General features: G+C 40.0%; 1 protein-coding gene across 3 annotated transcripts in view; it reads right to left on the bottom strand.

Moving 5' to 3' along the window:
• Positions 1–13,933, bottom strand: part of uggt2 (UDP-glucose glycoprotein glucosyltransferase 2) — a 57,041-nt gene that overhangs the window by 3,831 nt on the left and 39,277 nt on the right. For all 3 annotated transcript variants that reach the window (XM_054786563.1, XM_054786566.1, XM_054786564.1), the window contains 7 exons: positions 7,367–7,471; positions 7,156–7,240; positions 3,524–3,706; positions 3,275–3,435; positions 2,351–2,465; positions 1,974–2,090; positions 139–295 (listed from right to left, as the gene is read on the bottom strand). In XM_054786563.1, the coding sequence (XP_054642538.1) occupies positions 139–295; positions 1,974–2,090; positions 2,351–2,465; positions 3,275–3,435; positions 3,524–3,706; positions 7,156–7,240; positions 7,367–7,471 (923 nt within the window). The remainder of the gene's footprint in view (positions 1–138; positions 296–1,973; positions 2,091–2,350; positions 2,466–3,274; positions 3,436–3,523; positions 3,707–7,155; positions 7,241–7,366; positions 7,472–13,933) is intronic.

Genomic DNA, 13,933 nt, shown 5'->3' with positions numbered 1-13,933 from the left:
GACAGGAAGAAAAGCTCTGAAAAATGTTTGCATGTCCAAACCTTCAGACCCCGAATAAAATATGAGCCGTCTTTTCCACACTTTTTTTTCCTTGAGGAAAATAGTCTTATATTTGGGTGAATACGGAAAAGAGTGTACCTTTATGTTGTTGCGATGGCATCGTCTTTAGCGTCGACATCATGTCTTCCTGGATTTGCTTTAGCAGCTGCTTGATCTCGTTGTCGTAGCTAACCCATTCGGGCACAATCCTCGCCGCCGCCATCAGTTTGGGCTCTTTGGTCTTGGGGTTATTGCACTGCAGCAGAAGCAACAAGACCACATAAGACTTTCTTCTTTCGCCATCGTCTGAGGGAGCCATTTGAGCTTAATTTGATTTGGGATATACATTTTTTTCTTTTTCAAAAAGAACATGAGCTCATGTCTTGTGTCTAAATTAGCGAGTGGGGTCACATTGCAGCTGCCTGGTGCTTGGCTGCTAATGTTTCCCATTAGATTAGGGAGGACTGAACAGTTGTTTCTCATGGACTTTAATGGCTGGGAGAGCTCCACTGTAGTCAATGCAGTGCTGTTAAAAAGCCGTAAAAGCGCGTGGAACTTAGAACTTGAACGCCACAGAGGTCATAAAATATGGAATTTGAGTAATATTGTTAAAAAAAAAAACCCTTAAAAGTCACACAAAAATGTACATTTCATATCCCGCTGTAACTCAGTTCAGCAACTATCAAAGGATGAACGCCTTCTCTTGCTTTTTCTTTGGCTTTATTGTGGATTTACACGCGTGCGCGCGCGCGCGCACACACACACACACACACACACACACACACACAAATAGAATAATTGTTTTGCTTTGTGTGGCTTGTGTTTTTATGTGTGATGCCAGCACAGAAGGGTCCAAGTGTGATGATAACCATAGAGCAGGAAATGCACCCACTAAATTTAGAGAGAAAAAGAGATGTCTACACATATAAGCTGCATCAGACTATAAGCCGCACATGTCCATGTCATAAAATGGCATATTGTGGCGCGCGTGAATCTGTGAGGGCCAGGTAGCTCTTAAATGGAAAGGAGCCAATCATGAGCTATGAAAAAACCCACGACAAGCTCATCAACGCATTGGAAATCGCAGGAGGTCATTACTCAATATAGCAGTCTGACTGACGGTGTCATCTTACGAAGAACGCTAAACTCATCACACAGCAACTTAACACTCAAAAGGTATCTTAGAAATACACAATACACCAATATGAGTTTAAAATAAAAAAGCAAAGCAGCAATTGCTGCAATCCTGCCTCAGTCCACCAGGGGGAGCCAGAGGAGCCCAGTGAGAGGCCGACATCATTGCAGCGCCCCGGCAGCCATCACCAATGAAATGCTTTGCTGGGACGAACTGCATTATGGGAAAAAGTTAAAATAGTTGTTTTTTTACATTTTAAACTCGTATTGGTACTTGGTATATTTCTTAACTACCTTTTGAGTGTTAAGTTGCTGTGTGATGAGTTTAGTGGTCTTTGTAAGATGACACCATGAGTCAGACTGTTATATTGAGTAAGGACCTCCTGCGATTTCCAATGGGTTGACAAGCTCGTTGTGAGTTCACTTATGGCTCGTGATTGGCTCCTGCCAAAGAAAGAGCTATCGTTTCCTCAATGACTCGCGAGCGGCACAGAATTTTACTAGTAATTCTGAAGTAAAGGAGATATCACAAGAACATAGCCTTAAATTAGCCACACCGCTGTATAAGCCGCAGGGTTCAAAGTTTAAGAAAAACGTAGCGGCATATACACCGGAGATTACGGTAGTTACATTTTGTGATGCCGTAGTTTGACTCTGGAACAGCCAATTTCTATTTTCATTATTTCCAAAAGGAATTGAGCTCCCACTGTATAATATCTCCAATTGTAACGATTCAGAAGTCAAAAATAAGTCAAAAGCAATTGTGTTTGATGGGGAACTATTTTAAGACGAGGATTTACCAGGTCGATGGTCTTGGCTGAGACTTTGGAGGCGTCGTCACACCATGTCTCGCACCACAGCCACTCTTGAGGGAGAGACTTGATGGTCACCTGGTGGATCATGTTGTTGGGGAGGTCCTAAAAACAGCATCACATGGTACATGAGGACTAACGCGACAATATGTGCTTCATAAAGCCACAGCACAAGGTAAGTATGATCTAATACAGCCTTTAGAAATATAACAATGGTCAGATTTGTAAATATTACTTTTAGAATAAGTTTGTTTTTATGATTGCCGTGCATCCTTTCTCGGGGTTTCTTATTTAATGTGAACCAGTATGCAAATGGCCCACGGGCCGCACTTTGGACACCTCCGGTGTATGAGCATCTCATGTACCTGGTCCAGGTTTGATAGACTGTTAGGGTCTTGGCTCAGTGCTTGGTACTGGCCTCGCAGTCTGTCCCCGGCTGCGATCTTGCGGAACTTCTTCAAATCGACCACGTAGAGCGCGCTGTAAGTGGAGATATGGAGCGAGAGAGGACATAAGGCAGGTGTGAGCAATCTCCTCCGAGGAGGCCATAAAAAAGCACTTCATAAAACCTGTAAAATGACTCTGGGAGTTGATTCATAAAAAAACACATGGACACATTCAGTAGCCAGTATGTCGCGTTAATAAAAATGGAAGCTGTCGCGTATATGGCTGTGCTTACGGCCAATTAGAAGTAAATCAGCCACATCGTCACTGCCTTATGTTTTCCCTTTGCTCGCTGATCATCTGATCATCTGATCATCTGATCATACTGGTCTGTCTCCATGCTTTCCTTTTGTATTCTGCCTTTGTTAACTTTGCATTGACAGCGTCAAAGGCATTGAGCAACATGTTTATTCTTGTGGTTGTAGTTTACTGCACTGCATACTGACTGTTGTTATATTGTGTCCCACTCACGTAGCTCAATAAGGCAATCAAAACAGCTTTCTGGATGATGTAGTGCAGGTTTACACCACTGCAACCACAGTTATAAACATATTGTTAAACACCTCTCCACCAGTGTCAATGACAACGACAACTTGTCACACTGTCAACTTAAAATATAACAACATTAATTAACTATATAGTGGTAATATGTGTTTATTATAGTTTACATATTGGACTGAATTTTGCATACAGGTGCTGGTGTACCTAAAAATTGGTCATAGAAGTACAGTATTTATTCTATTAGTAGAGTCTGATGGTCTTCAAACGTCACTTTTCCTTCACCTTGCATGTTTGCACATTATATTATTATATTGCTAATAGATGACATGGCCATGACAGGATACCTGATGTGGTACTTCCTGTGTCCCAGATGCGATGCCCAATAGCCGCTTTTCCAAAAGCGATAGCCGTCCATCTCTTTGCGGCTGTCACAAAAAGGTGTGTATCCATAAGGAGAGCCCTCCAGGTCCAGATCTCGCAGCTCCTTTAAGTCAGCCCGTACTATCTGTGAGGACATAAGGCAGGAACTGAAATCTGAGCAGAGATACTTGTGCACCCGTGTCACCATCCTTCCAGTCCCTTTTCATGCGTACCTGGTCGGCATCCACAAAGATGATCTTGTCCACAGCCAAAGGGAAGAGAACGTCCAGGAAGAGGATCTTGTAGCCCCAGATGATGCGCTGCTTCTCGGTTTGCTGGTGGAGCCAACGTGGCCACTTGTACTGCACAAGTTCATACTGAAAACCGTATGACTCCGCCATGTGAGGGATGGTCTCCTGTAGAGTAATAAAAAAAAAAAAAATCATAGCCATTGAGTAGCTGCACGTTGGAAGTGCATATCAAACAAAAAAAGGAGAAAGACTAGTCATTTTAAAGGCAAAGGGGGGGTCAGCAAAGGTGTGATAATAGTAACCATTTTTTTTAGAAAACGTCCTATCATCATCTGATACCGCTGCCAACTTGGTACTTTTGAAACGGTGCTGGTGCTTAAAGGGATAGTTTGGATTTTTTTGACACAAAGTTGTGTGACATCCCCATCAGCAGTGCTGTCCAATAACAGCGACTTACCCCCCACTTGGTCTACTCAGTCCAGTTCTGGTCAGATTTCCGCTTAGTGGCTGGGGACAATTAAGTAAAAGTTTGGCTTCTCAAAACAATGTGTTCAAAAAATTAATACATTTGCATCACAAAAATGCCTTCTCAAAAAGATCAAACCTCACAAAACGGTCTGCATTTTATCTCCAGCAGTATCCCTGTGCACTGTCTCCTGCATTCATGTGTATGTGACGAAAACACTCGCATCTTCTTCTGCTGTGGAACACATATGTAAACAAGATGGCCGCGGTGCACAGGCGACAGTGCGCAGGAATACGGCAGGAGACAAATATAGTGCAGAGTGTTTTGTGAGGTTTGATTTTTTTTGAGAAGCATTTTTGTGAAGAAATGCATTAATCTTTTGAACATATATTGTTTTGAGAAGCCAAACTCTTTACTTAATTGTCCCCAGCAACTAAGGGGAACTACGTTCTTCATCACAGAAATCTGACCAGAGCTGGACTTCGGAGAGAAGTGGGGGGTAAGTCGATGTTAATGGACTACAGTGCTGATGGGGATGTCATACAACTTCATGTTCAAAAATCCAAACTATCCCTTTAAGCCCGAACTGCAACTTAAAAAATGGAAAACGAACAGATTTTGCCCAAAAACTAGCCATTGTATTTTAACGGAATTTTGTGACATGCAAGTTGAACAGAATGGTAATTTAATAATATTAAATAGGTTAAATGGCAATAAATTCACCAATATGAAATAAAATCCACAACAAATTGTCACAATTATCACTGCAAAACCAGCAGCAATACAAAATGCAGGGAATGTGCAAAAAAATTTGCAAGATTTGACAGTATTTTATATGCATGCATTCTGCACAATTTGAGCAGAAATCAATAATTCATACAACATTCTGACAACCTGCTTGTGTTGTTGTACTGTTGATGTTCAGAATTCCGGTACAGGTGCCATAACGATACTGAGTTTCGGTGCACATCTCTATTCATCACGTCTAAAATATAAAAAGTAGGGATGTCCGATATGGTTTTTATTTGCCGATAACCGATTTCCAATTCTGATATCAACCGTTACCAATATGTGTAACATCACATATGTCATGGAATTAAAACATTGTGGTCTATCTATCTATCTATCTATCTATCTATCTATCTATCTATCTATCTATCTATCTATCTATCTATCTACCTGTGTAGTCATTTAGCTATTGCTTGTTGCTTATTGTTGAGTTAAGTGGAGAGTAAACTGACTGGTGCCACCTACGTCAGCTCCTGTCTCGTTGTGCCTCGCATCTCCGCATTTGGTGATCCTCTATGTGGGTAAAAATGTCGACTGACAACAGACACAACAAGACCATGCTGGCGCCGCTACAAGCTAACGAGTTAGCTTACGATTGGTGAAATCTGTGGTGATATCAGCTTACAGTCTGAATAGTTGGCAACGCAAGTGAATAACAAGATAATTGTGTCTTGCCTTACAGTCAAGCATGGTGGTGGTAGTGTCATGGTCTGGGGCTGCATTAGTGCTGCCCCACTGGGAGCTGCGGTTCATTGAGGGAAACATGAATTCCAACATGTTTCAATATGAATTCCAACACTAACTAAAGGAGGTGGCCACTAAACTATTTTGTATTTTCAAGCTTTTCAATGTTTTTCATTATTAAAACGTTTTTGTTTTATTAATTTACTAACTGCAAAGTGCTGGATAATTAATATTCTGAATGAGGGCAAAGCCAACCTAAAGTTCAAATCCTAAATTCTGCCCCTGAGTCAAAGGAAGGGACCTTTGGCATTTTGGGTGGGTAGATCCAATAATCTTTATCACTGCACACTTACTATTCATTGTTCGTGTGGCCTGTGACTCCATGACAGCCATGGATTAATCCTGAGCAGTTAACCAACCAAGTGAAGCATTTTATCTTCTAAAAAAGGACCTCTCTGAGAATAAAAATCTACGAGGACATACATTAAGAGTTGGTTTGGTACCTTCTGACTGAAGGCAGATGATGCATCAACAAATGATGAAATCAGAAGACATCTTATAGAGGAATGTGTTAGTCAGTTTCAGGCAAAGAAACAGGCAGGATAACCAGCAGATGTCCTAATGAACATACAGTGGTGTGGAAAAGTGTTTGCCCCTTTCCTGATTTCTTATTTTTTTTGCATGATTGTCACACTTAAAGGTTTCAGATCAATTGAAATTGAAATTGAAATTGAAATTGAAATATTAGTCAATGACAACACAACTGAACACAAAATACAGTTTTAAATTAAACTTCATATTATTAAGGGAGAAAAAAATAAAAAACTACATGTCCCTGTGTGAAAAAGTGATTGCCCCCTAAACCTAATAACTGCTTGGGCCACCCTTAGCAGCAACAACAGCAATCAAACACTTGCAATTAGTCTCTTAGAGCACTGTGGATCATCAAGATATTTTCTGGCAAAATTGAGACGAGACTTCTTAATGTTCTTTTTGTTCAGCAGTGGTTTTCGTATTGGAACTCTGCCATGGATGCCGTTTTTGCCCAGTGTCTTTCTCATGATGGAGTCATGAACACTGACCTTAACTGAGGCAAGTGAGGCCTGCAGTTCTTTGGATGTTGTTATGGGGTCTTTTGTGACCTCTTGGATGAGTCACTGTGCTCTTGGGGTCATTTTGGTTGGCCGGCCACTCCTGGGAAGGTTCACCACTGTTCCATGTTTTCGCCATTTGTGGATAATGGCTCTCACTGTGGTTCGCTGGAGTCCTAAAGCTTTATAAATGGCTTTATGAGCTTTTCCACACTGATATATCTCAAATAATCTCAGTGAAGTTATGTTTAAACGGGGCGGGGGAATCATTTTTTCACACAGGGCCATGTAGGTTTTGATTTTTTTCTCCCTTAATAATACAAAGTTTCATTTAAAAACTACATTTTGAGTTTAGTTGTGTTGCCATTGACTAACATTTAAATTTGTTTGATGATCTGAAACATTTAAGTGTGACAAACAAAAAAATAAGAAATCAGAAAGGCGACAAACACTTTTTCACACCACTGTAAAAAAATTGGACTAGATAGGCTAAAATTAGAAAACACTTGAAAATCTTCTCAAACAAAGCCATAGATGTTTACGTAACGTCCATGTGATGAGGTGGCAAAAAATGAAAACAGTACCTTGAACGAGGGTGAGAGATAATTCTTGAGAAACCAGAACTTGACAGGCGTTTTGGTATGGCGAAGGACGGACAGCATCATAATCCTGAAATAGACATGATTGAAAAAAAAGAGAGAACTCATAGGATCAAGGCTGAAAAGAACATCACTTTCAGGGGCCTGGAGCGCAACCGATGAGAGGCTGTGAGAAATGAGAGAATGAGTCTTATACCTCAGAAAGCGCTCGTACAGATGACCAGAGGCAACTGAAAATATGTTTAGAACATCCTCTTTCTTCTTTTCTCCATCGTTCTTCTTGGAGCCTCCTCCTGCGATGCTGTAAACGAGACAACCATTTATCTTTTTTTCCAGCGTGATGGATGTCTTTCATACAGTGTCAGTGAATCAAAACTAAGCCAGGAGTTGATTAGTGCTTTTATGAAGCCAGGAAAAACACTGTCATCATTGTGCTGCATTGTTTTGAAGCCAATTGAGCTTTTATATTACATGCAATTATGCTACATTATAGTACATATTGGGCTGTCTTTGTACTGGAATACAATTAAGTTGGATTCTTGCACGTACTCATTTAGGAGGCTAACATCATTCTAACCAACATCACAAGCAATGCCTGATAGGCGATATTACATTTGCTAGCAAGAGAGGAATGAATGAATCCCCTGTGAGCAACTGGTATTTTTTATTGTCATTTATACAGTGGCACCTTGGCATACGAGTGTCCAAACTATCGAGTGTTTCTAGATAAGAGCCGTCTCTCGGCTGATTTTTTGCTTTGAATTGAGAGCTAAAATTTGGGTTATGAGCTGCTAGTCATCGGCAAGCATATCCAACGACAGCTATATGGAAGGCTTGTGTCACCGTAGTATGTGGGGACAAAGGCGGAAGTGAGGGAGCACACACACACACACCGCTCAATGAGATGGCAGTAAAGGCTTGCAGCGGAATTTATTAGCATTAATATTATTTATTTGCCATTTATTCTCGTTTGTGCTTGAACTGCTATGTTTGTCAAAGAGGACAGAATAAAACTTGCATGTTGCAAGACCCGTGGTGTCATACTTCCACGTTACTGAATGTGCCAGGCCAAGAAAAGTGTGATAAGGTGTGTGTAAAAGAGTGTTGATGTGTGTCTATGTCTCTGTAAAAGAATGTTTCGAAGTGAAGCATAAGCTATAGCCTGACTGCACCACAGTATTTGGGCGCAGTGCTAGTTCTGTAAACTACTGACTTCTTGAGTACTTTATTTTTTGTAAATTGTCAGTATTTTATTTTTCAAACACCCTCTTTTCATTTCACTTAGGTGGTGGGTGTTTTTGCGAACCACAATTATTAGTCACAATTATATTTTGTGAGATTATTTGCTTAAAGAGAATGATATTTCAGTGATGGATAGTTTACATTACCAATGTCTACTTGTTGTACATTGTGTTTGTTTTTTTATACATTGAGGTCCATTTTGTGTTGCGCTGTTTAAAAAAACAGAATGTGTCATAAAAAAATGCATAAAGCAAACATATTATCCAGTCTCATGTTAATATGTGTATTAAAAACTTAAAAATGATATTTCAAAAGTTACACTTATTACAGATAAAAACTTCTATCTGCGATTAATTGTTAGACAAACTGCAATTAATTGTCATTAAAAATTTTCATCGATTGACAGCCCTATTAAATACGTACCGTACCTTGTATAATCATTGCACCCTGGACAAAGAACGAAATGCATCCGGAAAGTATTCACAGTGCTTCACTTTTTCCACATTTTGGTATGCCTTATTCCAAAATTGAATAAATAGCTTTTTTTCACCTCTAATTCTGCACACGACACCCCATAATGACAACTAGAGGTGTTTTAGAATAGTCAACTATTTGACGATTCAATTTGGATGTGTCTGATTCGGCTATCAACCTTGCAGTCAAATCATATAAAAATACCATGCGATCAAGATTGTACCATTCTGACTACACGAGGGGTGCCCATGGCTGCTGCTGTGCATACATTTTTACGTAGAACAGAGGTCGGCAACCTGCGGCTCCGAAGCCTTCATGCGGCTCTTCAGCTTCATTGTTGCAGCTGTCTTTGCCGAGCCCGGTGGTTTTATTTAACGCCAAAGTAGGGGACTCACCACAACTTCGTGAATGCACCTAGACTGCATTCTGACTGCTGATTGGATGAGCAAGGGAAGGGGAGGTAGGCTAGTGTATGCAGTGAGTCTCACTGGAGATAAAAAAAACGTGAGAAAGTTTTGATTTCTGAAGCGAGTTACTTTGAAGTAAAATAAAACTAGGTAATTAACTAGAGCATCGCAATATGTTTTGTAACAAGAAGCGCGCTGTAGCTACAGTGTATGACCGCTGTGCTTGAAGAAAAACAAAAACAGAAAAGTCGAAGACATGTACTATCCTTTCCGGATGCACTGTGAATGTTTGGTTCGCCGGCTTTGAGAAAATTAGTAAGACAGAACACATTCAAAATTTATTCAAAAATTCAAATTCAAAAAGTTAAGCATCAAATGACTGGACTACTATTCAGCAACATATTAAGTCTCATGCACTCCTTGCACATGCTTTACTGCACATGGGTTTATGTTGTATTTCTGTCGTATCCATCCACTTTCTTCTTGTTTTATCCGGGTTGCAAGGGTTAGGAATAAAATGGTACGGTGCCTACATTTCCTTATCTCTCGCCGACTCCGCTAGTTCCACCGGGTCGCTCCAAGGCCAGCTGTTAGACACCTAAGCCGCGGCAGAGGCTCTACTTCAGCATCATTTTCATTTTCCCCATGCCACTGTTCTGTAACGGACGAAATGACTTCCGTAGTGACGAAAGCAAACCAAACAATTTTCTGCCTTTGAAAGCACTACCACAGCCACAACAGATGAGAGATGACACGTGTGTTTGTGTGTGAAGTTTAAAACCTGACACTCATTTCTCCAGCCCTGTTGTATTGGAAGCAATCGTTGCTGTCTGACAAGAGTCATACCAGACAGTGACACTGATGTCTCATTTTAAAATTATCTGATTGCAAGAAGCCATGTCGCTGTGTGAAAGCAAACACAGTAGTGAAAATATCCCACTTCCTTGGATTCTATATACAGTAAAAGGCACTGGTTAATAAATGCAAGCTCTGATGCAACAATTTTGCAGGATATCTGTGAAAATAAGGCCTTACCTTAAGGGTGAATTTCGACATCCAGCAAAGAAAACTCATCTTACTGTACCCATACCCATGTCCTTTTGGTCACTACCATGTGACTTTAGGTGAGAATGGGACTTAGATCGACTGGTAAATTGAGATCTGAGCCAAAGGGCAAAGCTCGATCTTCACCTTAATAGTCCGATGCAGCGACCGCATTACTGTGGGCTTCACACTGATCTATCTGTCAGTCTCACTGTTCATCCTGCCCTCACTTGTGAACAAGACACTGATATAGTTGGACGTCTCCACCTGAAGCAGGGCTAACCACAGAATTTGAAAGTGAGGATTGAAGTTTAATGTCATTGTCCAAGTAGTTGCTCACATAGCAGACTTTTGTGCAGCTGGCATGGGATCAATACACGATCCTTGCACCATTCATAACTGGCAGTCTGGGTCAGCTGGGATAGTCTCCAGCCTCTGTCCTGACCCTTTGGTCATAATTAAACTGTGTGTTAATTGATTGCATGTGTTTGCTGCTTCTGTGTTTTTATTGCTTGGTGTGCACATTTGATGTTTCTTTACAGCACATTAGCTTGGAAAATGTCCAACAACTTGGCTGGTGAGTGGGAAATGAGGCAGCATACATAGTGAGTCTCTTTAAGTCCTCTCAAAGCAAGTGCAAGGGAGTGATTCAGACAGTTGAATCCATCACTCCAATCCAAGGCAAGACTAACCTATTTGTAGCATTTGCTCTCCAACCTGAAAACCTTCAATTCAATTTACCCTCTGCATCCAATAACCTCAGCTCTGGTTAAAAATCTTGGGAAGTGGGCAACACTAACAGGCAAAAGTCCTTGGGAGCACAAATCACCTGCATTCTCACATAAGCATGTGAGTGGTTTGCAAACAATGCAAAATGTGTGCCACTCCATTACACTAAACGCTGAGATGTTTCAAATAAGACGATAAATCTTTCTGCAGCATTTCTTTTACAATCTGCAGCCTATAACCAGTCTCTGCAACATAACCTCAACAACAATTCAGTTTGTCCACTGAGGCATGTGGTCACATTTTCTGAATTACACTTTTGCCAGTGCCAATACTGAGTCACACCAAGAGCGTAAACATACAGAAAACCACTGCTATGTCATCATTTATTTCACATAGTGAATACCATAAATGCTCTAATTATAGCCAGGTTGTTTATTTACCTAAACCGCAAAAAGGACGGGGTGTTGGTTTGGAGTGCATGAGAAAGCGTAGCTCTCTTTACCACATGGGCTAATTTATTAACAAGTACATTGAACAGCAGCAACAGAACCAATGTTGTAATAGTGGTAAAGAGAAAACTGCTCAGCCAGCATTAACACCCTAGATGAGTTTATTGTAAACAATAGCACAGCAAGTGTAACATGCATGAGTTTCACACAAACAGCCCAGTAGAGCAACCAACATTGGTCTCCAAGTGCATGCAGCAATACGCAAAGTTGCAATAACGGAAGTGGAAAGGTTTTACCGGCATGACACTTCAAATGCAGCTACGGCCATCTTGTGGAATTAATAAAAACTACAACCTGCAGGCACAGCCGTTAATGCCAAAGTTTTTTCACCTGGCGTGAATGAAAAACTCTATAGGAAACCAGGCGGGTATATTAATAGAGGCATTAACTGGAGTATTTAGGGTGTATGAACAATTGTATGTACAGTCTTCACTGAAGGTCCTGGGAGCTCAAGCTCTAAATACAGTAAATCAAAATATTAATAACAGAAAGCAAAAGACAACAAAAAAGGCTTTTATATCCATAGAAAAGGAGCTCCCTATTTGTAAGCACTCTATCAAACCAGGTGCCGATGCTGATGCAAGGACTCACCTCACCAACTCCTGTGAGGGTTTTCGATCAATGAATGACCTTACGTTCATCCTTTAAAACAAATCCCTCAAAGTAACACCAAGATTGCAAATGAAGTCATGACGGATGCAAAAACACTTCCACTAACACTTTTTTGTAGAATACGTACCAAGTATTGCTGACGCTGATCATTATGGGATGCTTCGTTAATAATAATAGTTAAATCATCGATTGAAAAAAAATGCCTTTTGGGGGTGTACTAAATTTAATTCTATAAAACAACATAATTTCTACAATGTTCAAATCAGGTTTCAGTGTTTCCTAACCTTTGTTTTTTTAAATTCTGTATTAATACACAATTTAAAGTGCTCATGACCCCAAAACACATATTGTTATTATACAGTATTGTTATACAATATTGTTATTTCCACTGTGAACAATAACATTGAAAAGCATATTACCTGTGTTAGATGTGTGCTCGAATATTGAAATACCTCCGGGTCTGCATGATGAAGAGCAAGTGACGTCTAAGCAAGACGGTCCTACACTTTAACTATAATGCATTCGCAGTTATTATGTTCCATTTTTGGGTGAATTTCTATTGTTTGTTGTATATTTTTTTTATATTATGTCTGCTCGTGTTGAAGGCTTTTTGCTGGAAAACTCGAGGAGATGGAGTAAGCTCGTTCACGTTTCTAAAAGACACCAATCGACTCGTCAGATGATCGGCAATCTTAGTGGGCCAAATGTTTCCATACTGCCCCGCAGATGGAAATAAAAAGTCAAAAACCCATAAAACATTCGACCGTGGAAAAGCGTGCCAAGGTGGCAGAAAGTTAAAGTTAATTCACATTTCTCCACAGTAGCCAGCTTAGCTAGCTAGGCGGCTAATATGCAATCTGTCGTAGCCATCACTGCCAGTAAAACGTATCATACAGTACTCCTCACAACACAATGTTAGTGAATGTTACAGTATTGTTGTGAATACTGTATGTCTCTCTCTTGGCTTTGCTGTGAGTTCCTGGCTGCATGTGCTTGAATCTGGTTCCCGGAACGTAGTCTTCCAGTGACGTCGCAGCCAGGATGCTTTCAGAAAACTCACAATCTTGTCAAAATTACAACTTAATTTCACTCCTGTTTCATAGCTGTTAATTTATCTATGACAGCAGTATGATAAATAATTGTCATGTCAGTGATTGCTTTCATTTTATTGTTTTTTTGAAACTTTTTTTTGGTGTCATGAGCACTGTAATCAACTGTGCAGTTATTTACTACAACTCAATTCTACTATTAATCAGATTTTGTCCATATTGTACCCATTCTAAAAACGCGAGTACATTTTATTTGCCAGCATGCTTTGCTAGACTGCTTTGTAAATAGTTGTTAATATTACGTGTTGAATGTTATGTAATTTGTTTTTTGTCATTCCATGTAGTATTGGTAGTTGCCCTGTGTGTATTAACGTATCTGTTATCAGCATGACTATGAATTAGTGTTTGTAGTTATCCCCCCTTCCGTTCTGGTTGTCTCCCCTAGTGGAACAGTGGGATAATACCATTGTTAAAAGTGTTAATCAAGCCCTGGCTTGAAGACAGATGGTGGGAATCAAACTAATGTAATCAGTTTTATAGTTAAAATAAAATGAAACAATATCAATATGATATGCTAAAGAATAGATGCATGTAAGCGTCATTTGTAATATAAGATTTTATGTGATAAAAGCAAAAAGATTTACTTGATTTAAAGTGGTAAATTTGAATTACAATATCAAAATTAAACTTTTTTCCA

The sequence above is a fragment of the Dunckerocampus dactyliophorus genome, chromosome 9 (genome assembly GCF_027744805.1).
Source record: "Dunckerocampus dactyliophorus isolate RoL2022-P2 chromosome 9, RoL_Ddac_1.1, whole genome shotgun sequence".
NCBI lineage: Eukaryota > Metazoa > Chordata > Actinopteri > Syngnathiformes > Syngnathidae > Dunckerocampus > Dunckerocampus dactyliophorus.
Note: the sequence above shows the minus strand (reverse complement) of the source record. Positions and strands in the feature narration are given on the sequence as shown.